Source organism: Larus michahellis, chromosome 1, assembly GCF_964199755.1.
Source record: "Larus michahellis chromosome 1, bLarMic1.1, whole genome shotgun sequence".
NCBI lineage: Eukaryota > Metazoa > Chordata > Aves > Charadriiformes > Laridae > Larus > Larus michahellis.
In genome coordinates, this window is record NC_133896.1 from 89,806,816 (window position 1) to 89,833,719 (window position 26,904).

The 26,904-nt window shown below is 40.8% G+C and overlaps 1 protein-coding gene across 1 annotated transcript in view; it reads left to right on the forward strand.

Annotated features, from left to right (window-relative positions):
* Positions 1-26,124, forward strand: part of EFCAB6 (EF-hand calcium binding domain 6) — an 81,212-nt gene extending 55,088 nt beyond the window's left edge. Inside the window, 9 exon segments of the mRNA XM_074572547.1 lie at positions 2,331-2,548; positions 12,226-12,295; positions 13,698-13,907; positions 17,316-17,505; positions 17,994-18,106; positions 19,404-19,648; positions 20,811-20,832; positions 22,147-22,296; positions 24,697-26,124. Of these exon segments, the coding sequence (XP_074428648.1) occupies positions 2,331-2,548; positions 12,226-12,295; positions 13,698-13,907; positions 17,316-17,505; positions 17,994-18,106; positions 19,404-19,648; positions 20,811-20,832; positions 22,147-22,296; positions 24,697-24,819 (1,341 nt within the window). The 3' untranslated portion in view covers positions 24,820-26,124.
* Positions 26,125-26,904: the final 780 nt, after the last annotated feature.

A 26,904-nucleotide genomic window follows, 5' to 3' on the forward strand; every position in this document is an offset into this window, starting at 1 on the left:
AAAATTTTAATGCCCACTTGGCAATTTATTCCTCTGCTGAAATGGTGTTGATTATTTCCTTTTCCACACACTGTCTCCAATATTGGAGCCAGCTTGACACGGGTAGTATGTGGGAGTGCTGTGCAGCTGCAAGATGCAAAATCAGGGCTCTTGAATATTTTTTTTTTCTTACTAGCAGATATGGGGTCTATAGTTAATTTCTTTTCCAGCCTGTTTTATAAAGCTTCCTCTTTGTTTTACTGGCTCTCCCCATTAATTAGACATTCTCGTAACTGGATATTCTGGTGAATGGTAGCTGAGGCATTGGTCCCCAGTGATTTACTGTGGAAACAGATGATAAAGGTACATTACAGTAATTCAGTTTTAAACAAGAAAATCAGGGTTGTGTGGTGGGGCCATCTCCTCTGTCAAATCTTGGCTCTCTAGGGCTTGCTTTGACTATAATTCTAACAAAAAAGCTGAATGCAAGACTAAAAAAAATCCAGCCTTTCCCCTGCAGCATACGAATTGTTTACCTAATACACGTGTGTAAAGAATCTATAGTTCTGATAATTGGCTGTAACATTATTAAAGCCTATTAAAAATCTCTCCGTAGATGGTAACTGTAAGGTCAATCTGGAATAATTCCATGGGAGCCACTGGATCTGCATCAAAAACACCTAACATATACTGTACTCTGGAGACTCTCTGATTGTCTTTCAATGGTAGGAAATTCCATAATCTGACTGCACTGGCTTTGCACCAGGTAAGCAAGAGCAGAGCAAGCCCCTGCTATTGTGTCCCTCGTAGTGATGAACCCTGCAGGCTCATTAGACAAGTCTGAAGTCCTCGTTTAAGATCTACCATGTGTCTTCTCCTTAAGTGGTCACAAATCACAGGCCATTGGAAGAAAGTAGGTTTTTGTGTAATTGTTAGTGCTATTCATTTTCTCTTAGTCTTTCAAGCTAAATAACTCTTATTTTCATATATATTCTGCATATCTGAAGCCTGCCTTAATTCCAGTCTTTTTATGGTAAAACATCTTTGAATAAAAATTAATTTAGTTTGGTAACAAAGTCCTCTGCAAAAAAAAAAAAAATAAATCCCCAAATCATATGCAAGAGCTCAGCTTTCCCCATGCTGATATTTGATGCAAAAATATATTCACTGTTGTTACCTGGAGCTATCTGTAGTCAGCTCTGTAACCCACTGAATTTCTGATGTGACAGAACATGAAATTCCCCAGTGTCTGTGATCCAGCAGATGTTTTCAGCTGACAGACAGAAATTTGGTGAGTTGCAAGTGCAGCCTGCAGAGCCCGTGGGCTGGGCTCCCGGGTACGGCCTGACCACGAGTGATCAGAAGAGAAACCCTCAGTGGAGACAGCACACCATGAGTCAATGGCAGCAGCTGCTGGGCCGAATGTGCCAACACTCTGTGCACCTCAGTGGACACACCAAAGGAAGGTGGGCCAGTGCCTGAGACACAGCAAGGCTGAGTCCCACCAAGCACCTGCGTAATAGTTCTCTAGTGGCTTGGCAAACCACACAGAGTGAAGTACAGGTTGGGAGGGAAGGTAAGCCCTCTATCACAAACATAGGGAGGAGCGTTGTATGGAGCCTGGTTTGGTTCCTCCCACGGGGTAGAGAAATCATGAGCGAGTATAGACCTGTGCTGGTACATCCAAGAAGCGTATCACGGAGCGGTACTGGATCTTGTGTCTGGTAACAGCTTACCAGGCTGTATGTGGTTCTGCTTCTTTCTCTCAGAGTTGTAATGATCATGACACATTGGGAGGCTTAAGCAGCGCTTCGGCATCTGTGAGTCAAGGGTATTTTTGTAAAGCAGAAAGTCAAAGGAAAGTACCAGCAGTTAAGCACAATGAATATCTATTCCTCAATGGATTCTATTAGACTGTGTTTACACTGTGACGTGGAGAGGAGATTCAAGGACAAGGTTGGGAGCCTACGTGTCCTCCGGCCACATTGGGGATGGTAAACTCAGCAGTAGATTGTGATCAAAATAATGTGCTGTGCTTAAAAAGCACAAAGTTACTGCTGGTGGACTGGAAGGTTGTGCACTTGGGCCCAGGCTAAAGTAGGTCTCCTCTTGAGGATATGGAGACTGGCCTGGATCTGCATCTGAGAGTGTGGTTGCATTTAAATGGCAGGATCGGTGGCTTAGACCTGAGAAAGAGCTTGGGCTGCAACTAACAGAATTTATACACCGACAGCACAAGTGTACCCTGAAGCGCTGCTGCAGTACAAATAATACATCATAATAATTAATCAGTACAGACAACAGTGAGATAGATAGCTACTTAAAATCATTGATATCTCATTCCATGTTTTTCCCTTAGCTTAGGAATCAGCATTCATGACAGCAAGCTCTCTTATTTTGATTTCCTGAGAGCAATTGATGATGGCAGAGCATCTAAATACCAACAGAGACAAAAGCAGGCTGCACCACCTGCAAGCTTTGCAGCACTCAGCTTAGGACAGACCCTAATTAATATAAAAGAAATAGTTGCATCATCTTATGATTGGTTGTACAAGGTAAGTTTCATGTGGTCACCGCATCTTATTTAATGTCTGTTTTTTTTCTGCCTGGCTGGGGACTAACCCAAAGGCTTCAAAACTTTCCTGCTGTTAATTAAGCATGTAAATATCACATGTCTTTCAAATAGCTCTGTTGAGTTTGCTAAACTGAGACGTATAATAAGTAGATATAATGTGCTACTGCAGGCAGGCATTATGGTTTTATCAGATGAAAGGATCACATAGCAACTGAGGATAAAGACATATGATCAGATGTGAGCACGTTATAGTGGCTGCAGAAGTTAGCACCTGTCAGCTGGGGCTCTGCAACTATATCTGCATTTATGCTCTTGGCCACTTCTGATTCTGACACAGACAGATAAGGTGCATTATCTGTCGAGCAGCAAGTTTCCTGGTTTTACCACCTGTAAAATGAGAACAATAAAAATAACCACTTCTCTCTAGAATTTTGAAAGCCCTGAATGAAAAAATGCTTTGTATTAAGTAGTCTTAGACTGTTGTGTTGGAGTCTACTGAAATGCAGCAACCTCTAGAGTAAATAATTCTGGGTGCTTCGGTAAGATTGTTTTCAAGCATGGGAAAGAAGAATCAAAAAGACTTTGAAGGAAACATTACTATCGCAAAGAACTGTAGAGCCATCTCATCTGCACCTGCAATTTCAGGTCCAGTTTAAGCTCATGGCTTTAGAGGCAGGCTCATGCCTGCAAAGATGGTCTTGCTACCCCTGTATTGCCAGCAATGTGGTCCTACAGCCTGCCTTGTGTCAAAACCAGTTCTTGTCTTCCTGCCCAATGACCCTGGTCAGGGAATTTCAACCTGACAAAAGCCTGATCAGTTGTGCATGGCCATGGGAGAGCTGCTGCCCACACAAGGGAGGGGAAGGGAACAGTGGCTGGGAAGACGATGGGGGTAGAAATTCCCTGTCATCAGTGGCTGCGTTTCTGAAATCTCAATCTGTGGACTCTGTCCTGCAGTGAAGAAGAACACAGGCTTCCAACAAAGACATCACTAGAGATGTCACTGGTACAAGCACCTGAAAAAAAGTATTACCGTGGGAGATGCTGTTTCTTTACAGAAATCTCATCTCACACTCTTTGGAGACTCCTGTGATGTTTGTAAACTTGCTGGGACCATGTTGCCATTTTTGGCCACATACACTAACTATTGAACAGGGTGCTGAAATATTTATACAATCATTTTACATTTTTCATAGTAAGAGGGAAAAAAAATCCTTCCTGTGCTCTGCGTTATTGAAAAAAGAAATAGGTGAATTCAATAGCACAGTTTAGCGTTCGTTAAATTTTAATAGAAGACAATATCTGTCTTCTCATATCTGTGTGTCTTGGGAATGGAGAAGGTCACGGTTTTGTCTTCTGAGGGTATGATTTGAAAATGACTTTTAGCACAAAAAAAATCGTCCATTTAGTCTTTTAGGATACCATTTGGTTGTTAATACAACTCCAGGGACCAAAGGGTTTTCTCCATGGAGAGCCAGACTCTGTCCACCATGCTATGGAAAAGCAGAACTCTTTTTTTCATTTCCCTTACAAGAGAAAAGAAGAAAGTTCTCAATTTTCTTCTGAGCCATTTTTTGCGTAATAGTTGCTTCCACCTGTGTGGTGGGGGCTCTAATGACAAAAGCTTATAACAAAATATTTTCTTAGAAAGAGGCAGACCTGAAAGCACAGTTCCTAGAATCCGGCTAGTTGAAAAAAAATAAAAAATAAATCACATCCCATCCAGGACATTTCTACAATTGAATACAGACCTTTGCAGTTTCATAACAAATAGTTTAAGAGTTAGGTGGGTCCTCTCTGCCAGTATAACCATTTCCCATGCATTTTCACCACACCGAGTGCAATGCCTACTATATACTCAATGCTTTGTTTTCCCATAAGACTTTCAGTTTGTAAGCAAAGATCAAACTTTCATATTAAGAAGTAACAGAATTCTCGTTAGTGTTCAAGGGATTCCTTTCCAATGTCCTTTGGATATGGTACCATTTGTTTTGCCAGTAGACATGGTTCTGTCTACTGACATGGGGCACAGTAGCAAGGGGAACAAAAGGCAAATTAAATATGCTCAGGTGAGTTTAATTAAAAATATTTTAATTTAAATCACTTAAGACAGCCCTCAAATATTTTTGTTTGCTCTCTTGTCTTAACCACTACCTTTTCTGGAATGTTTGGATACCTGGTATAATGCCTTTTTGCTTTTACTGCAGATTGTTGTTTATTTCCATATTTATATTTACATGTGGTGCAGAAATACAGCCGATTTTTGGCTTATTTCAATGATTACATCTCATTTTTAAAAGAAAGGAAAGCTTCAAACCAAGTAAAGTTCTGAGAAATGCGTTTTATTTCTTCATGTGTAAAATACCTGCAAGTAAAAGACATGTGGGTCTCAGGCATTTCCATGTGAACTGCTAAATGATTGCTAAAAACAGCTTATTGTTTTGAATTTCTAGGTTTGGTTAAATAATTTGAATTCTTTCTTCTCAGGCGTTTTATCTTACCGTGTCTGTAAATAACAGGAATGTTATCAAAAAGTGTAAGTAAAAGATGTCTCTGCCCTATTTTAATTTCACAGTCCTTCCCTTTCCTCTGGCTTCTCCCCTCTTAGTCAGCCTGACCCAGCGGGAAGCGAGTATAAGCAGATCTGAGGGTGCAGGGGTCCAAACGACATTACCTTACAGCTCATTTCTGAGCTTGGCTGAAGATGTGAAAGCTGGATAAAATGCAGTTCTAAAAAAAAAAAAAAAAAAAAAAGTAAGTATTAACTTGCATCTTATGTTCTAGGAAGTAACTATGTTTCATTTTCAGAAGTATATGCTCAAAGCACAAATAAAATGAGGAAAATAATAATCATCACCCAACGGAAAACCATATAAAAAGCCTACCACTTTATTGCCATGGCGATAATGGAATGTTGTGCTAAACAAACCCGTATAGAGCTATACGGTGATTAAATCTTGTGTCGTAAAGTAGAAGCTGGAAAACCAGTGAGATCTGTCTCAGCCGCTTCACGTCCCGAGTCAAAGTCTGTCAGGCTTCAAATAATTGCGGAGGAGGAGGAGGAGGAGGAGGGACCACAGCTTTCAAATGAAGGACGACCCATAAACAGCTCCAAAGGTTTGTAATGTGTTACAGGCTTTGTAGCGGGTTAGAGACTTTATCTTTGCGTGTCAGTTACCAATAGGCATAGCTTTACCAAAGTACTTATAATAAGTGTAGCTTTATTCAAAATTTTATAAGGTTGCTTAAATGTATTTTATTCTCTGTAAATTTAGCATTAATATTTATAGCAGTGCAACTGTTACTTTGTCCTTAGTGGCAGCACTACATTTAATTATAGTTATTTTAAAAATAGTTGGGGATTTTAAAATATTTATATTTTGAGCTTATTAAAATTAAAATGCAGTCTTAACAGATATAATAGATTACATGGTTCTCAAGTGTAAAACAGTGGAATACTTTGTATAGGTTAGAAAATGCCGCATTTCCTCTTTTCCTGCTTTTATGCTAATATAAGCTCACTAAGTTTCAACTGAGTCATATCAGCACAAAGGCCAATTGTATGAAATATAACATATCCACGTAATTATTTTAAGAATGTATTTGTGCGCTGTAATATTGACCCATTGGGAAGCTTTCAGGTTAACTTTAGAATAGGTAGCTGCTTTTGTTAGGAAAGGGTTTGCTGTAATGTTTTTTCATCCTCCAAGTAGGTGCTAAGCCTCCATAACAACTTGACAAGCTGCACACTCCTGGCATCAAACTCCTCAAGGGTGTATGTTTTAACACAAAGTCTCTTTAACAGTTAGTCCTCCAAGACCCCAAATACTTTCCACCTCAACCTAGCAAAAAAATAAGCTACGTCCACATCTTTCAGGAGGCGCTTGGTCCATGACAGGACTGGAGCCTGTACTGCTTTTTTTCAACGTTGAGCATTCACCTTGAACAGTTTTCTGTGCTGTGTTAGGGGCAAAAGGGATAAATCCATCATTAAACTCCCAAATTAATCCACAAGGGAACATTTTTGAAAAGACAAAACAAATACGAACCAGGTTCACATTGTTGGTTCAGCTTCCAGATGCTCTCAAATCTCACGTTTCCATTTTGGGTTCAACCCAAAATTTCCCACGCCTTTGCAATTTCGTCCCACCCTGGGTTCACACGTATTCCTGGGCTCCTGTGCAGGTTCTGAGAGAAGGCTGGTTGTTAAATTATTCACTTCATCCAAACACGCTACAATTTTGGCCTGTAAAGTATGTATCTAAATTAATGAGGTATGCAACTCATTCAGGCACGTTAGGAGAACTGATCATTACGCTATACAATTTGATCACTGAAGTATATTAAAAAGTAACAAGTAAAGTATGCAGCTTGATCATTAAAGTATGGAAAATTTACTGAACTAGTAAAGTATGAGCCTGGGATGACTTTTGTCTCAAATGGCACCTCATAAATAAAACCCCCAACCACAAAGGCAAACATTCACAAACCCAAAAGCCATACAGGTTTAAGTTGTATTTTTTCCTTAGAAAACAGCTGAATAAGGAGAGAGGAAAAAAATCTTGCGGAAATTATTTCTAAATGTTCTATGTGTCACGTGGATCTTTTGATGGCTTTGACATATGTTGATGAGCATCACATTCTGATTAACTCTCTAGAATACACGCTACAGCAGCTGTATATGAGCAGGATGCCCACTGAAATACAGCTCTGTAGAGCTCTAGGGTTATACTATACAAAAATAGAATTAAAGAAAAGTATTTTAAGCAATATGATTGCATCTTCATATTCAGATGAAAAAGAACCAAAGTTATGGCGCTTAGCGTGGATGTTGCTAATCAATTGCAGAAGAGCTGAGGAAGGCGACAGAGAGGACATTCTCTCAGGTGGGATGCTATTAACCACCAGTGGACTCTCTGAGGAGATTTGGAAAAGTCCAGACCTTGGAGACGGGAATATGCATCGTGAACTTTTCTTGACTGACTTGCCTGTCTTGTGATTAATAAGGTCTGAGTGGAGCTCTTCTGCATTAGAATGAGTGGCTAATGCAGTCCAGCCTCATGAAAGCTGCACTTGCAAATCAGACCCCCTCAAAAGAAAATGTATTCCCTGTGAGCTTTTTCAAATGTGTAAGGGGGAAAAAAAACTAAAGAAGGTATTAAAAGCGATAGTTCAGGGTGTGCTGGTCAGGTCTAGGACAGCAAGGTGTCCATGCAGGATCAGCAGAGCTGTACTATAGTGGGGAGTACATGGGGAAAGGAGGGATTATGATCAGGGCCAAATAGTTTGTTGTTTAGCCTTTCTGGAGCTGAGAGCGATGAGCGATTTGCTGTAAGCTTAGTATACTATCACCTGTCAAGTCCAGCAGTGAGTAGAAAGAGAGCAGGTCAGCGTGAGGAGATGACAGAGAGAAGGGACGTATCATCGCTTGTGCCCATTCAAGGGCAGGACTTGAGATAAGAAGGGGTTTGCTGACATGCGTGTCTTTCAGCTGACAAAGGGACAGAGTAGAAACAAATTCAGCAAAGCTTTTTTTTTTTATTAAAAAAAATTATTTAATCTAAAATGATGAAATTTGGAAATGAGATTGACTTCCAGGACTTCTTTGCAGAAAAATTTGCAGAATATTTCAATATCAAATCAGGCATTTGATTTAGCTTTGTCCTGAACTTTCTGTGTCCACACTAAAATCTCCATTTCTGTTTGTGTTTAGCTTCCTGTTCTGAGTTTCCTGTTCTGAGTTTCTCTGCAGTCTGTCTCATGCTGCCTTTTTCACCAGCTGAGTGCATTTTGTTATTAGCCAGTTCCAACTAATGAACCTGCCTGCAAAACCGCAGGCTTGTTTGTTCATCCTTAATGCTCTTCCTGTCAGAGAGCATCCTACTTCTCCTTGGACCAGCGCCCATGAGAGGATTCCTGCAGTATAGCAAGTTCACATCTCTTCTTGAAGCCTGACACTGTGAGAACTGTACCTCAAGGTCACAGGACTGAGGTCCAGGACTTAGTTTCTGCTATTTGCTGGTGAAAAGCATGGGTACATCATCACCTTCTCCATCTTTGTTGTGCATGTTGCCAGTGGAGAGTCTACAGAGCTAAAGCCACTTGCTGCCACATCACATTGCTCTCGGCAGTGGCAGCTACAACCCTTTCCTGTAAAATGCAAATAAAACACCTTCCTTGTGATCTTGGAAACTATTCCTAAATGAACAGAGGGGACAGCACTGACACAGCTTACCAGCTCCATGAGCAGAGGGTGGCTGTACTGTGACTCCCCAAACACTGATTTACCTGCGGGTGATGAAATGCACTGGGTGCAGCACTGCAATTTATCTGTTGTAACTGTGTCATTTCAGAGCCGAAAAAAACCCTGCAGCGGAGCGGTGACATCCTCAATGTTTCCACAACCTTGCTCCCTAAATGCAGCAGTGTTATTAACCCAGCCCTTGTGCACTGCATCCAGGTGTAGGGAGCTGAATTTCGTTTTACTGCCATGACCTGCCTGTGAAATTGCTCCAGGAATATGGAGTAAGGAATATATGGAATAAGGACCTGCTCTAGAGAGGTGGTGCTTTTCCCTGTGCCATGGGTGGGAGATCTACAGGTTTATTCATTATTCACTATCCTGATGTGTTGAACCTCTAGGGCCTCCTGTTCTGGGCCACTGATTTGATCAGACAACTGACTGTCACCAGTCATGACCCATTGCACCAGCAGCAGAGGTTAGCCGGCCTGCTGATTGTGTCCCTACCCTCAGCCAGCAGCACCAAAAACTTTGTCTGTCCTCATGTACAACAGCTGTGATCCAGGGAGATACCCCTTCTGGGATACCTGCATGTTTGCACCTGTTTTCCAGTATTACATCTGCTTCAGGTTGAGAAATGTTAAAACTTTCCTTATGCCACGATCTAACTCCATGTTTCTATCTGTGGTGAAAAACTGGTTTGAAAATTCGCCTTCCTTGACTTTGCTCTCCTGTGCAGGGCCCTCCCCATGACTACAATGTGCTGTCCCTCGTTGTGCTGGGATATCTGTTTTGGGGTCTTTCCCCCTTGTCAGCGCCTCCCATAGCTGTACCTCTCTTTCCTTCTCTTCTGAGTAATGAAGAAAAGGGTCTAATGGAATTTCAAAATGGCAAATTGTTCCTTGGGAAGGAAGCCTTTCTTTCACTCTGTATTTACTAAGAGAGGAGCAAAAGAAGAAAGTAGGGATTATGGAAAGTAGGGAATATAGCCTAGACATACTGCTGGTGGGCTAGGCAGTGGGGGGAGGCAGAAGCAGGGAAGACTCGCTGTGGCTCCTGCTTCTCTACCCAGTCCTACCTAGGCTTCATATTTCATATTTATTTAATACAATATTCATTTTAATTATATTTAGAGGAATGTGGCTTTTTTCTAGACAAGTCTGAGCTTGGCACGTGGGCCACCTTTGACTCATTGTGCCAAATCATTGTGTCAAACCATCGTATGCCATTACATATTTTAAATGCTACCAAGAGTATTTTATCCTGCAAATGTGACCTCGAAATTTGAATCTCTCTGTTGCAAACAGTTGGTCAAAAGGAAAATGGTACATTACAGAATGACCCTCAATGGAGCTTTCATCTTTTGTTTATAATTGGCTTTATTATTGCAAGCTCCTGTTGCACACCAGCTATCAAATCCTCAGCAGGCGTAAATCAGCACTCAGGTTAATGGAGCTAGACTGATCGCTGCCAGATGAGGATACAGCTCTACTTGTAACCCAGGGATAAAATACAAGTTTCTCTATAGTGCTAAGACTGAGACTTAAATCTGGCTGGCTGGTGAATTACTGGTTATCTGAACTTGAGAAGAAAATGCGTTTCCACCCCAATCTACACTCAGACAACTAACTCTGCTGCTTCCACACATCTTTAGGGAAGAGCATTTATGGAAAACAACTTGAAGATACGTGTTGTTAGGGTAAAGGGGTGCCCATGGTCTAAGCACAGAAGCCTCTAAAACTGTGTAAAATGCCAAAAGGATGATTACTTCTGGCAAAGGTCATTCTCACGTACAAAGAGGAAAATGCATCCTTTTTCTGAGGGAGATACAAGGGCATTCTTGTGTAAGAAGTTTCCCAAGACCTTTGCTTTCTGAGCCTCCCCAGAAAGGGAGAGAGGTCAGACTTGTGAAAGGGCAGGGAAAAGGACCAGAGAAACTGTAATTTTTCTTGATGTACCGATTTACTTTCTAATTAAGAATTCCTCTTAATAGAAAAATCTCCCAGAAACAGGAAGAAGCTGCAAGAACGGAGCTTCGCTGAGCAGGTGTGGGTGGCGGAGCCTTCTTTTATTACTAATCAGCATAGTTATGCCATTTATAGAAAAGGACATGAGGCTGTGCGGAGAACTTTCTAAAGAAGAAAAATACAGCCCCGCTTTGAACAGCGAGTGAGCTACATAGGGTAGCCCGTAAGAAAAACCTCATAATAATGCCCTCAGTCTCTTGGTGAAAGCAGCAGGTGAAAAGTGGATTTACGTGGTCCTCCCAAGGTACTCTCAAATTCTATTAGGAAGGGCGAGAAAGCCTGTGAGGAGCTGAGCAGGACAGGTAGGTAATCTGGATCGTACAGCCTACGGTGGCAGCTGGCATTTGGGCACGGCGTGGGGCAGGTACTGCTCAGAGACCACGCGTTAGGCTGAGAAGTTACTGAGCAGGCTGCAGAGTCCAGGCCCCTGGATTCCTAAGTGATTCACAGACAGAGCTTGGAGGGATGAGTGGAGCACATGGCAGCGAATACCAGGAAATCAGCTAAAAGAAAAGTAGCCTCTTTGTCATCCAACAAAAAACTCTTCTATAGATGCTCTGTACACGCTGCTAGGACATAGGCTGCGCAGCTCTGAGGCAGCTTCGTTTCTGTTGCTCCCTTTCGAGGTTGAAGTGAGACACAGCAAAGCTAAGAGAAGTACCTGCACCGTGTACAAGGTTAGTTTCAAATGGAGAAATGGCACTTAAGTGTCCAGATGACCAAGCCAGAGTCTGAGATTTTAGGCTCCAGGTCCATTATTTCTGCTAAAGGTGATTAATTTGGCTGCAGATGATACAGTCATAGATAGACGCCGAATGTACTAACTGCATGTGGTAGGTGAATATAATGCTATAACTGAATATAAAAGGTTTTCTAGTTTCAGGCTATGGTTTACAAGAACAAGTGATATTTTTATTTATTTTTTGGCTCTCTAACCATTTTAAGATCAAAGGTTGTGTGACATATAGACAAAAAGCTCTTGAAATTAAATATACTAGGACATCTTACACTTACAAAATACATTTCTTTAAAATGTTGCAGTGCAGTAGCTCTTTCCCTCAGTCTTCGGCTTCGTTACAATAATTAAAAGCAGCGGTGCCGTGGTTTTTAGTTGCAGTAATGGCAGGTAGGCAGAAGGTGCACCCTGCTCTGGACCGTGCCTGGCAATCTTCATTTCCTGGCTGCAGCACGGACCAGCTTCCCAGTCTGCGTGCACGATTCCATTTCTCATATTTCTTCTCTTAATAATAATGCAGCCGTAATGTCTGTCCCACACGCATGTTTTATGTAAAGCGTGGTTAATATTGAAAAGTGTTATTTGTATCTGAAGATAGTGGAGTCTTTTCTGATATGGGGCGGGTTTCTTGCAGTTCCATAAGAAACATATTTTCTTTTCCATCCAGTTATAATGATCATGTGAGACGTGACAAGGAAACAGGAGCGCAGGACCAAAAGCCATCTGTTTCTTTTTTGGTATTTCATATTGCATGGAGAAAGAAGGTGGCAAAGCTCATATGCTTAAACATGGGGGTATAAAATGCGATAGTAACATTTAGCATGCTGTAAAGAAACGTCTTTGCACCAAAAAGAGATTTATTTTTTTTTGGTTGTTTTACCAGGACCTCTTACCACAGCTATAGTAAAACTGGCTGCCACTTGTGTTTGTGAAAACTTTGCTTTCAAGATATTTTACATCTTTAGTTTAGACAGTGCAGTGTGTGGAAAGTCAGATTCCATTCCTGAAAATAAGTAGTTTCTTCTTCAAAATTCTGATCCTGCGTTTTATTATTATTATTATTATTCCATAATGTGCCACTCTTGAGACTAATTTTATAAGTAAAACTTGGTTTCATTTTAAATGTTGAAGTTTGCTGCTACTTCTGGAGGTTGAATGTAAATGTTGAATAGACTTCACTGATATTTAATTTTATGAAATGTAGCTTTTTGCATGCACAGTGAGACTTTTGGTATTCTCAGGTACGCTCATCTCAAAGCCTAGAGTGCTTTACTTTGCAGTTTATTCCAACAAACTGTATTTTGTTCTTTTTATTTCTGCCTGTCATATGACCTTCTACTGTATTTACTCAAAGTGTGGATTTCCACCCTGCAGAATGATGCATAATGGGGGTTCAGTTAGCAATAAACTCCAGTGGTAGATTTTAGCAGCTGTACACCGGTGTTAGATTTGAAAGGAACACACTGAAAAAAAGGGGTTGTGCACACCTTGTGCTAGCATTAACACACTTGTACCCAGCCCCTTCTCTGCTTTTCTCTCACACATTCTGTACCTTCGCCACCTTCCACTGCATCGTTTAGCTGCAGTATCCCTACTGTGGGTGACCAGACTAAAAAGTACCGCAGTAAATATACCTGGAACTTAGAAAGGAAAGGGAAATAATTGCCCTCTCTTTCATCTCAGGACTGAAGTGCCTTTTCAATCAAAGAGATTTCCACTGCTTGCTAAAGACTATTCAGATGAGAAGAATACGTTTGGGATATTTGGGCTAGTTAGCGCTCACTTCCCTTTTTTCTGCATTAACAGAATAGCCCTCTTTGTAAGATCACCCAATTTTTTAGACCTTTGTAAAAGTTTAGGTCAGTCTTGGAATCCTGTGCTTTTGTTGGCCTGTCACCAGTTGGATCACGTTTATAGAGAGTCTATTTTTTCCCTTAACTACTTGCATAGCCCCTTTGCTCTTTTGTGGTGCAAGCCAGAATTCCTGGAAGCAGGTTTTACTGCCTGCTGGATCTCGAAGGCCGCCTTCTCCACGGACATTTCCCTCTTCGACTGGCTGAATGCCATACCGCGATGCCATAATGCCACAATTTATTCAGTGGATCCATTACTGATCCTCTGTGTATGCTTTTTGTCTAGACTGAGGAAGGGCAAAAAGTCATTCCGCCTAAATCTTCTTTGGAGCTGTCAGACCAAGGCATCCTCTCGCAGGTACAAGAAGTAATGACTGCTGGCTTTAACACAATTGCACAAGAGTTTAAAGATACTGCCTCTTCAAAAGATAATACAGTATCAAAAGAGGAGTTCTGGGATATATGTAACCGACATCAGCGGCTGACTGAAGAACAAGTAAGAAAACCATATTATTTTGTCTTGTTAATCTAAGTGTACAACTGGGTAAATTGGCTATGGCTAGAGACATGTGTTTGCATACTGTTGTGTATAGGCAAGTAGTTTAAAAATTTGGATGAAATGAAAATGTTTTAAGACTATCATTCCATGAACATTTGTTGCTACATTTGTGGGAGATTATTTTTTCCTTATCTCTGAGTATGGTTATGAACTATAATAATCGCAGCCTTTCTAAAGCAAAGTCACGGAGATGCTATTGCTAATAGCGAAGGTGTGAATTTAAAGCACAGTAGTTCTCTTTCACTAGCTCTTTATCTGTATATTTGCTATTTTAAAAGTTTCTTTTTTCAGTTTTAAATTAATCCACTTCCACTTGACGGGGGGAAAAGCCTTCTCAGCATGGTATAAAAAGTATTTCCATGGGGAGCTAATGCAAATTCTTTTTCCTCAGTAGCTATTTTCTCCTGCCCTCCTTGGACAAAGAAAGGGGCAAGCATTTGACATTTCCCAGACACCTCTCAGCTACTTTTCTGGGTTAAAGATTCCCCCAGATTAACGTTAGCAGAGTTTATGTAATCTTGAATTTAGCTTGAGTGACTGAAGTCATGGCGTGAATCTGGCAGTACAACACAACCGATTAGCCCAGCGCTAACCTCAGGGAAACCTGAGAGGCCAGTCATAAGATTCTGCTTCTGCTGAACTGAAATTGTAAGAGCCATTTTTTTATCTTAGCTAATGCTGGTTCAATGTGATTTTCCCAGTCCAAAGACTATGTGAACAATAAAACAGAGGGAACCTTGACTAAAAGATTTCATATTTTACTTAACAGCATTCTAACCTTCATGCTCATGATTGCATCAATGCCATTTGGCAGCAAACTGAAAGACAAGACAGAGAGCCTCAAACTCGTATGCGTGTCTGCACTACAGAAAATTATTTCGGTACTTTGCTCATTGCAGATATACCCTCAGAGTTCTTGGCCCAGCATCTTTGACTATAAAATGCAGACAGCAGCAGGGCCTGCTTGTAATTACAGCAAAGAGATTGCACAGCCTGCCATGTTCTCAGGCCATGCTACTCGTGTAAATTTGCAGAGGAAAGCACTGGAAAAAAAAAAAAATATTTTCCACTTCCCCCTTGAAAACAGCAGAAGAAACCACAATGGTTTCTTCCAACGTGTGCTCTATTCCTCATAGCCACACTTCTGGTGAGCTACCAAGTGCAAGTGCCAGATCGGAACCCGGAGCCTCAACACCAGATGAAAGCAGAAGTGAAAACATGGTGATACTCTTTCCTCACCTCTGTGAACCACTGAGCAGAAGTGCTGGGGTGAGATTATGGCTAAGCCCCAGCCGAAGCAGAATGCACACCTTCCTGAGCTGTGAAAACACCCTTGGTTTCTTTCTTTTTTTGGAAGCAGAAAGGCAGGCATCTCCAGATAAAGAGTCCTCCAGACTAGATCCTGTCTACTTTACACTCAAGAAGAAGCAAAGGGACACAGGAGCTATTTTATACTTAAAAGAACCTCAGACAAGTGAAGAAAAAAAAAATCTTGATAGAAACTGTCATCCATAATAGCAACGAGAAGCAGGCCTGAGGAGCCTCATTTATATAAGCAGCAGCCTCTATGTGAGTGAGATTCAAGCCCTGTATCTCCAGAGATATTTTGATTTTGACAGGCCTCTCAAAGATATGCCTACGTATATCTATATGAAGATGCCCCAGGAGAGCCTTCCAATCTGGGTACCGGGTTTGCCACTGCTAATTCAAACCCCTGCCGTTCCGGCTGTTGTCAGTGCTCAGAGTTGTTACAGAAGTGTTACTAGTAGTCATAGTCTGGATGACTTCACAGAAAATGTCTTCTTTTATCCTTTTCTGGATGATGGCCACTTACTGTTTGCTATTAGCAAGGCTCAGCTGGAGTCTGTATCGAGCAGTGGATGAAGAATTCCTTCCTGAAGTTTGGCTTCTTGGTCTTCTGAATTTCTGATACTGTGACCTTTTTCATAAAAGGCTAAGGATGGTAAGCACACAGCAAGCAAGGTGTTGATTAATATCTTGCCAACTGACATCCCCCTTTTTATCACAGGCACTTTTCTCTTCTCTGCTTGAACTCCATTGACTTGCTTGACCTATCTGCAATCCTCCAAATGGCTAAACTTTGCTGGGTGTTGAAATAGTTTCTAACTATATCTAACCCAGCTCATCAGGGTATTGTTCTATTTAATTGAAGTTTGTAATACACTTTGAGATCCTCGTATGAAGTGTGAAGTCTAATCACAAGTGCAAAATAGAATTGTTTATAATTCATAATGTGGTAGCAGCCAGGCCAATGGGGGAAAGTTGAAAGGAAATTCAAAACGTATCCTTTGCCCTTTGAAGTTTGACTGCAACTTGGCACATGCATCAAAGAGGTGACTAGTTTCCTTTAGGGTTTAAGTCTCTGCCGAAAAAGATCAAATCAAAAGCAATCTGAGGTTCCCAATTAGATTTATATTAAAAATCAATAATGAAGACCCTAAAAAGGCATACTGATGACTCTTGAAACACTCGCAAAATGAGTGCAGCTCATTTAAGGGCAGGCTGTGATAATCCTTGCTTTGATTAGTAGCTTATAACATGAGTAGTCCCATTTAATTCAGTGCAGCAACTTACTGAATAAAGTGCTGTTCAGCAGGAAATCAGCCCAGCGTTGTCCTTACGATTCCATATGTAGCCCAGAGGGTGGGCTACCTGCCCTGTGTTGGGCCAAGCACCACCATGGACCTCCACAGGGTATCAGGAGCTGCACCCAGGTCTTCTGTAGGCTGGTTGTATGGTAAATGTTCCTGGCCATACATAGTAACTATATGTGATTCTAAAGGCTATAAACATATCTTGCTATGTTCTTTCGTGCTCATTCATTTTTGCCCTCAGGGTGAAATAATTTGTTTATGCAAATACTATAACTGAGGAACCTTAATGGCCTCCTGAGATTGTGGTATAACTTAGGTGCACCTGATAGCATGAGAAATTTGCCTCAATGGTGCTTAGCCAGGATACAGGTGCACCATGTATTTGATTTACATCTCATGTTAAAGCGTTCATTCTTCTATACCGCAGCTCAATCACTGTGTCTAATCACAGGGTTTAGTAGTTTAAATAGCCCACAAAGGGCCCAATTCAATTAAAAAATGTCCTGCAGAAATCCTTTTTTCATTGTTTTCCCAGCCTTGTGCGGGCTTCTGCAGAGAAGCTGTGATTTTATTTTTTTTTTTTTTTCATAATATGGGGCTTAGGATTCCTTCTACTCCAAGGCATCCTCTCCTTTCTTTTTGATACATTTTGTCATATCCTTAGTACAGAAGAGAATTCTGTTTTTGTAAAAATAGCATTTACAAAAGTCATCTTTTGCTTCTTCATTAGTTCGAAAATCTTTGGAACATAGTGGATTTCAACGCTGGTGGACAATTGAAGGATGACGACTATTTGAAGAAGTTCATCTCAGAAGTTGTAACGATGCCATCAAGCACTCCCGGTGCAACTGGTTCTGCAACTTCTGCCAAGCCAGCTGCCCATACCATGCAGGACCCACGTGTGTCTTCTCACCCTGAACGTCCCAAAACATAATCTTCTCTAGTAGGGCAAAAGAGCGTTAACTGTGGTTGTTTCATGAATTTTCTGGATTTTCATTTCTGTGCATAGGCTGAAAATAATACCCGTGGAACTCAGTGAAGCTATTCCTATTGATTGCCCGTGAAATCAGGCACAACCACTTGTCAATAAGCAAATGAGGTAATTTTCAAAACTGTGTTACAATGACAAAAATTGGGGCAGACAGTAATTCCACTGAAGTCAAAGGATAGATATGGATTTATATAAATAGCATTCCCTGCTGTTACCTTACACATATCTGTCAGAACTGTACAGCAAATAAAGTTTCTGTGTTTAAGTACAATCAGATTTCTGAGAAGAAAGTAAACAGCCCAAATTACAAAGGCCCAATAGCTGCAAAAGCAGCATTAAAAAAAAAAAAAAAAAGATGGTTTATCTGTGGTCATCTGACAAAGCTGGGCAGGATTGGCCGTTGGGATTTTCTAACAGGTGTTTGCTGGCCTGTCCAAAAACTTTCTGGTGGTCTTGCCTGCTTGTCTGCCAGATTACAGCCTGGTAGTCTAACTGATAGACTTGTCATGAAGGCCAGTGATCTGAGAGAGGTAAGAGAAGTGGATTAGGAATGTAGTAGTTTTGCTTCATTTTTGCATCCATACCTATACTTCATGTCAATAATGCACTTGGGTCCTCTCCGCTGCCATGCTGGCCTTTTACCCTAGTGCTAGAATTCACAGAAAAGTGAATGACAGGCAGAAAAATTAAATATCCTCTTTGTGGAGCTGCACCCGCCTATTCCACATTCTTTGGATACAACCAAACCTACAACAGAAAAATAAAATATTTAGAATTATTCAGTGCCTGGAACATGCTTGGATTTTCTGACTACTTCTACATGGAGATGTTTAGCTACTGAAAAAGAAATAACAGATTGAGCAAATTAAAGATGCAAACAAGTTGTCAGGGCTGGTAAATCTAAACATTGGCCCACTGCTAGCTCAATTATCGCATTAACTATAGGTTCTTTCTTGAAAAGCCCAGACAATTAGCTACACGCATCCTTCATGCTCTGATCCAGTTCCCAGAGAAAGCAAGGGAAAATTTCTCGTTACTGTCTGTGACTGCTGGATTGGGCAGTGTAAGACAACGGGAGGGGAACTTAAGTCTCCCCAAACTTATGGCTGTTGGAAATAACCCAATCAGTGTGAAGACTGATCAGGCTGAATGTTCCTGCAGCATTCATTGCATGGAAATGTGTGCGAGGCCTCAGCAAGTCTGCACCAGTGAGACCCTCAAGAGAGCACTGGGAAGTCTCACTAAATATGAGGTTATCCATTGGATCTAGAAGCACAAATACCACTTGTGCATGTACCTTACAGTGGTAGGCTGAGGCTTTGCTTCCAGCTCAACCAGGGTACTGCTGAGGCAGCAATCAGAAAGACACTGAGCTCTGGGATCCTCTCGCGTTATTCCTTCTGTGGTTCTGCATAGGATCAGGAATTCTGCCAGTAACAAATCAAAGCAATGTTATTTTGTAATTCAGTGACTTTCCACTGGTTTGTTCGTTTGTTCTAAGATGGCATGACATAGCTTTTTTTGAACATGGTATCTGTCTCTTTACAAGAAACAGTTTGGAGAAACTATAAATGATTTACAAATTAAGTCAAACAAAAAAAAGTGGTCAAGGCCCATTAAATGAGTAGGATCATTTTGTTACTAAGAGTGTTATCATATTTTTACCTACAGTTTTGCATACACAATTCAAATCAGACATAGAAGTGGTTCATATGGCACATTAACCTCAAGTCTGGAAGACCAGAAACTGGATTTGTCGCCTGGTGGTTTGTCTACACAACCAGTGAAACTCAATAGAAAAAAATTACCATTATCTCTTGCTTTTAGATACCAGCATCCAGTCACCCTCGGACAACAACTTGTTCTGCACCTATCCTTAACTGTGAAACAACAGAAAATAAGATAAGAAAGAACATTCAACATTCCTAGAGAGGCATACTGAAAGTGTGTAAAGAGAAGGATGTCAGCAAGCTAGGAGAAATCCCAGTGCCAGACTTCCTAGGTTTGTTACCATCTGAAAAGTGTTTTATTCATTCGCAGATGAGTTCTGTTTTCCTTCTGGTGTCCCAACCGTAAGAACACCTTGCCCCTAGTAAGAGGCATCACTGCACGATTGGTCCAGCACCACCCTGGTATTGCAGAGTAGAATAGCTTTCAGTAGCCTTGGGTGCGATACATTCACAACTCTATTCAGAATAAACTACTCCTTGGAAAAGGAGTGCATGGCTTTCCTTGTGGGTACTTATGCTATGTATACAATTTTTCTCGTCACCTTACCAATACACTACCCTTGCCTGTACCTGGGGATATTTGAGTTAATAATTTCAAATAGAAAACACTGGAGCCAACCTTTTAAGAGCTTTTGTTGAACTAAATCAAAAAATCAAGCTAGAAATAAAAAGTGGATGTGATGCATCTTAGAATGGCCCCGACTAGAGGTCTTGTCAGCAAGCTGTGCCTCTGCTCCACACCCAGCACTGCAAGGAAAGCTTTCACTTGCGCTGCTGTTAAGGGTCACTAAAAACCTCTAGTAGCCACGATTGGTCAGCACACATTGCACCCTTCCAGCTCTCCCTGCCAAACATATCTGCTGCGATGAAAAGGCAAAAGAGTCCCAGCAAGGCAGCTACACACAGGCTGTTCTCCTCTGCCCACAGTACTGCTCTAGGGCAGAACAGATCACAAGAGACACAGAAATCTGGCTCTCGTGGCCCAGAAAGGAAGGTATCAGCAATAGCATCCCAATCAAGTTCCATAGTAGGAACAGTGCCAGATTCCAAATCTGCTCATTCAGTGAGCCTCCTACATTTTTAGGTTGTTTCTGACTGTGCCTAATTAGTTTAGATATGGTTAGTAGCAGCATTTTATGAAGAAATTACATTACTGAACTGTTTTCAGATGTGGAACGAACAGATTGCTACCAAGGTATGAAGAGGGTATCATTAGGAATTATCAAGTATTCACTACCAGTAGGGAGAGTAAGGTAAAACTATTAAGTTTTGCATCAAAGAACTTCATTATCTTACATAAGGTTTCTTTTATACACAAATTTGATGCTGTAAAATTCCATCCCAGTATTCTGGAGTGGATAAAGCAGTAATTTTTTAGTGCCTATATGGTTGTCTCAAATAATTCTTATTTTATTTATTCTATTCAGAAAAAATAATGAAGGTCTTGTTCCACGTTCTGAGCATCTTTATATAATGTAATATTCAAAGTTAAATTTCCTCATAGATCGCTTGGCCCATTCAACCTAGTAAGTGTACAGATACACATCAAAAGGAACAACTGAAAAAAAACCCCAAACCCACAAATAAAACCTTTCTTTGGGGGTGGCAGGCACAATTCCTTTTCTTTCTCAAAAGCTGAGAGAATCAATGGCCTAGGGCTTCATGGAAGCAGCCAGGCTCTGAGCTATGAAAATAACCCAAGCTGACGTCATCGTAAAGTCTCCTTTCCCTCCCTTCAGCCCACGAGGCTACTCAGTACTTTGGGTTGGAAACTGCATTATTCAGGAAACCCCTCATTCCTCAGCTACGTAGTCTGAAGGAGGAATAGCCCAAGGGCACAGAAAGAAGGTGCAGCTGCCCCCCAGGCCTCTTACAACTCTTGTAGGTGCAGCACAGCCTCTGTGTCCACGTAGCAGACATATAAAGCCAACTATGCATTTCCCTCACAAGGAGATGCTTGCAGAGACGCCAGTGACATGTGCAACTGGCACAAGTGGGGCACTAGTCACTTACCCAATTACAGTACTAAATACCAGGAGAGTGTCAGGGAAAGCTGAGATGGAGCTGTATTTTAAGGAAATAGTAGAGCAGATGCAGAGCCTGCAGGTGGATTGGGGCATGCTGATTTTTCCCAAAGTGCCTTACTTATCACTCCCATGTTAAAGCTTTATAAAAGTGGAATTAATTTTGCCTTAATGAATAGTTCTGCAGTTCACCTGTGTTCAGGGTTCACCAGTGCAACAAGTTTAGCCAGGCTAAAACAACAGGCCCCAACACGTCCCAAGGAAAATTAACCCTACTGTCCAGCGATGAAACCGCAGAAAGGTTCAAAAGCTGTTTACAAGGTATTTTATGTACTGGGGAAAGTGTATAGTAGGGTCTTGGTTTTTCTTAAATATCCTACCGCTCCCATAGATGACTTATGCATTCAGTCACTTTTAAGCCAAAATTTCACCCTGAAAAATCAACACTGCAGAGAATTAAAAATGACTGAATGAGGGAGTTGAAATAAGGACAAGCATAATACATGTGAAAACACTGAGAGCTGAGCAGAAGTAACACTGCCTGCAGAATCAGTTTCAAATAATGAAAAGTTAGGGCTTTGACAGTGATTAAGTAAATATACCATCTGCACTTCCCAAGAATATCAAAATGTTATAGGTTAAAGTGATCTAGTGTAAACAATATCTTGCAATAATTTGTAAACAAGTATTCGGCAGCCAGTCACAGACTAAAGCGGCATTACTGTCCAAAACTTTTTCATTCTGCATTATAGTTGTCCTCAGTTGTGCTCATGATGCTGTTAGTAAAAGCGAATCTTTCCCATCCAACTTTGTCAGCTGAGTCCTGGACCACAAACCATATCGTTCTTCAGTGCAATGCTGAGAATTCAGCCCCAGATCCTGCACTGCTGGAGACCAGTGAAGCAAACTTTTAAATCCTATGATGAAAGTCATACCGGACCGTTACATATTGCAGATTTCAGACAAGTAAGTTGCATTTAGCAATTCATCGTCAGAAAATTACAGTAGCCGAATCTGGGCTTCCTGACTGAAAATTTTCTGAAACGTGGTACTGAACTAGAATGCATAAACTCATCCTGGCCCCTCTTTGCGACTTTACCTCTGACCATTACTCACTGTAATCATTCTCCACACGTGATTACACTTCCTTGAGGTCTGAAGTCTTGGTGGGCTCCTGAATAGGTAAAACAGAAAAACCTTAGTCCCTATGCAAAGTTTAAATGCATATCTTTAACAAACACATGGGAAGGGAATAGAAGTGTACCTTCTGGTAGGTCTCCCTTCAGGCACTGCTACCACTGCGGGATCCTGTGACCCTCCAGCTGGTGTGGTCCCTTCAAAATGTGGAACGGGCTCAAGCAATCCCCACTTGAGAGTCCCCGTTTCTGGTTTCTCTCTCTGCTCTTCTGGTTTTTTCTAGGCAAGGGATCCATATTCTCTGCAAATATTTTAGTACTTTGTACCTCCTCAAATACACACCTGTGTATACTGGATATCAGTGATTCTTCATCTAGATCGATGGGGTGTCTGATTTTTGCTTAGCTTTGAACTTTGATATTGTTTTAGCCAGGAGTAATAGTCACTGTCTGTTCTGGAGTAATAGAATATTTGCTATTCAACTGCAAGGAAAAAAAAAAATAGCATGGGGCCCTAAACCCCTTTAACGCTGCGTGCATTAGGATGCCCCTTGGTATCGGTACTGCTTCGAAGACCTGGTCAACTAGGGGATGGGATGCTCCATCACAATAAATAACGCTTGGCTGCAAAAAAACGACAAGGTGTGCTTCTGACACTCCCCTTCCCCTGGAGCTGCAGGAAGCCAGCTTGTTGCCTGGTAGACTATAAACCTAGTCGATTATATCAGTCACAGAAGCACACTTTTAAATCTTTACTTATTTAGGATTGGTGGGAACGTGATGCGTTCTGGCAATGCCACACAGCTGAAACCCAAGTCCCTGCCTGCCCCTCTACAAAGGCTGAGGAGCAAGATGTCTCCATGTGGCCGTATCAGCTTCACGCCTGAGGCTCCCTGTCCGTCACTGCCGCTTTCTGACTGCTTGGGCACTGCCTCAGCAGACCAGGCTCAGAGGAAGAGGAGCGAAGATCAGGCCCATTGCATTTGATTTTAATTATTTGCCATGTTCCTCTAGGACATGTGATGATTACCATTTCTAGTTAAAGCAATGTCAACAACTTTCAGATCAAGCTTCCTAACATGATATAAGGTAAGCAAAAAAACACCAAACCAATAACCCAAAAAACCCCAACCCAAACCCAACCGAAAAACTAACTCCTCATGGATCTAGATCAAGAAGAAATCCTTGGTTCCAAAACCTTACTACAAAGGTGTTAATCTGCTGTTCGACAAGATATCGAGTGATTTGTGGAGGTACAAATCCCTTTATCTCCTAGGTAACTTAATTTACCGAAACGGGGAAATTAGCTCTCTACTAACATCAGTAACACTGCTATTTATGGCTGTACTATCTGCAAGGGGTCATTAGCGATTGCTGATGCTGAGCCGTTAAGAGGGAAAGGGGTAGACTGAGTTTGCCAGAAAACTAATGACAACTGGCATAGCACACAAGGACACACTTTCAAAGTTTAAATTCACAAGTGCATGTAAAACCAGAAGTAATCCTCAGAAATCAATGCATTGTTTTCTTTAATGTTAGGGTACTGAAAACATTTAAAACTGTTGAAGTGCTGAAAAAGCACTGGGTAAAATATTGGAAAAATGCAGGTATCTAACCTGGCTTTTAGCATCAGGTGAACCAGACGCGTCCTGTTCAAGTTGGGTTCTCACTGAAGTGTTAGGAAGGCATGCTTACAGGCTGAGCATTTGTCCCATGAAAATTAAAAGCACTGAGTGCATCGTGGGCATTACTATATACACCGGGGTTTGCACAATTTGAGCGACTAGATTATTCCTTCTGTTTCTCCAGACGCAAAGGCTGCAGATCATCCAAGGAGGACAGAAAGGAAGAAATTCCACCTCTTCGTCTCATCTACAGATAGTAACAAAATCCTTTTAAATGTGGGCTTTCTGTAAATTACCTTCTGTGCCCAGGGGTGCTACCTATTTCCCGATGCTCCCTCGGGCAGCTGCTAGTTGGGCTAGTGGACAAAATCCCTGCCTATGCAGGTTTTCAGATACTCATCCCAGCAAGCCAGTATTGGTGTGGGAAGACAAAGAGATAATAAAGGAGGGCTTGATTTTCTAATATTCTGAGAAACCCAGGACAGAGTGGAGCTGAATCGTCAAGTCATTTTGTAAAGAAATTTCAGCAAGATAAACTAGTGTTTTTACTTCTTGCTCACTCAAAGCTCTGGAATAAGTTTTAAAGTTGTCTCTGTCTTTTGTAGGTTCTTCATGAGTATGGCATCAACATAACTGAAGAGGAGTTATTCAACATTTTGGAATATTATGATAAGAATTTGTCTTCAAAAATATCCTATAATGATTTTCTCTGGGCATTCATACAGTAGGATTTGGTCAAATGCAGGAAACCGTAGATAAAGACAGTGACTGATTTATAATTTCAAATTTCAAACTAATAAATTAATTGAGTATGGCTTTTTTGTATCCATTTATTAGAAAACTCAAAATACTTTAAAATTCTGACAGCAGTCCTGTGTTGTGGATTAAATCTACATAGTGAAGGAATTAATTTTGCATAATCCATTTATCAAAAAAGAAAAAGACAACAATTAACATTGTCAAAATAATGCTTCCTAAGACATCTCCAAAAGCAATTCATTTAAGGAAATTCTTTTTTTAATTTTACACATCTTATTAATGACATACTCTTAATTTCAGTAAAAAGGTTTACGAGGCATACTATTCAATTTCCTCAATTATCATTTTCCAAGTGTATTAGTTTTCATGTTATCCTTCATTATTCAAAAAAATCATCCCATTTCTCGGTGCATCTTTTTCCTCTACTTGCAGTGCCCTATTTGTACTGTCAAAGATGTGTTAGTACGGACTGGCCATCGAAATCTGAGCAGATGCCAACTGTGTGTGGACACCACACCTTTCTCTCTTAAAGCTGTTCTACATCCTTCAGCACAGTTTAGAAAAGAAGCTACTTTACCAATAAGCACCGGCTTCTTAACTGCAGAGAAACACTCCCAGTGTTAGCTGTGAGGTGCATTTGTTTAAGGCTACTATATATATATAGATACACACACACACACATATATACACAATAAACTGCAAGTAAACCCTCTGGTTAGATTTCCCCATTCTAGAAAAGCTCTGTTTGACTATCTTGTGAGCTACCTACATCTTGGTGAGGAAATTAAAAGATAATTGTTTGACTGTTGAACTCTACTGATAATTAAAGGAAAATATAATCATCAGATCTTGCTTCCTGGGATTATATCAACAATTAAACACTTACCTGCTCCAAAGAACTGTTAGATAAATATTTCACTGTCTGATTCCCGAATTAGTATTCTTTGGTACACCAAAGAGCCCTGTCCCCATCACCTGAACTTATTTGGTACCTTTCTTTCTCCCAAGTAATATATAAAGGTAAGTCAACAAAAATTAATAAAACAAAAAAAAAAAAGAGAGCAAGTTATGTGTGTAAAAACACACATACATATATATCTATACACACACACACACATATATATAACAAGGAAAGTCTTTGGAATGGGAAAGGGTAGAGGAACATAATCTTGTTTTCCTTATTATTTCTAGTGAACATGTGAATGATTAAGATGAATCTGAAAGATTCCCAGTCCTTTAATGCATGCTTTTTTCTGAGAAAATGTTTCATCACATTTGAGGCTTTTCAGGAGATATTTTGTAGAGTTTGAGTAAAAAGCATTGGGGAGGTTTCAGGTTGGATGCTCTGCATTGTTTTCTTTCAGTTTCTAAGATTTGTGTAATTTGTACTCTGCTGTAAAATACATACATTTGGAATTGGATATATTTGAAATAGCAACATAAAAAATACTTGCTAGACTTTTTTTTCCAAAACTGATGGCTATCTGTAAGTCCCTGAAATTGCTGCTTAGCTACTTGATTAACAGAGACTGGAACTACCGTTATTTAAGGATGTTCTCCCACACTAAATCAATACAAAATTTCCTACTTCCATTAATAGAAAACAGTGGGTTTTAAGAACACGCATGCATATACCAGCAAGTGACTGAAAAGGGCTGGTCCTGGTTCAGTTGCCCAAACACAGGCGTGTGTAGGCTATTCCCACCTGTCTGCCCCAGCAGGTCCTGTCTTAACACTACAGCCCCACGGGGATGCCCCCAGTGTCACGGGACACCTCATACTGCAATAGGTAACTGAGCTGAGCCCAAGGAACACCCAGCTTGGCCCCACTTAAGATCAAATTAGCCTGGTTTTGTTTAATTTTACCCTGGTAACTGCTGTGAAGTCTCAAACCGCTCTGTTCCTTGATGGCAACTTCTTTCCTCCTCCCTGGTCAGGTGCAACACGCCTGATTGAATTTCTGTTATTATTTCACACCGTTTATGTACCAAAATAATAATTCATATTAATTAAAGAATTAATTGCTCTTTGGAATACCTATTATTACAGCACAA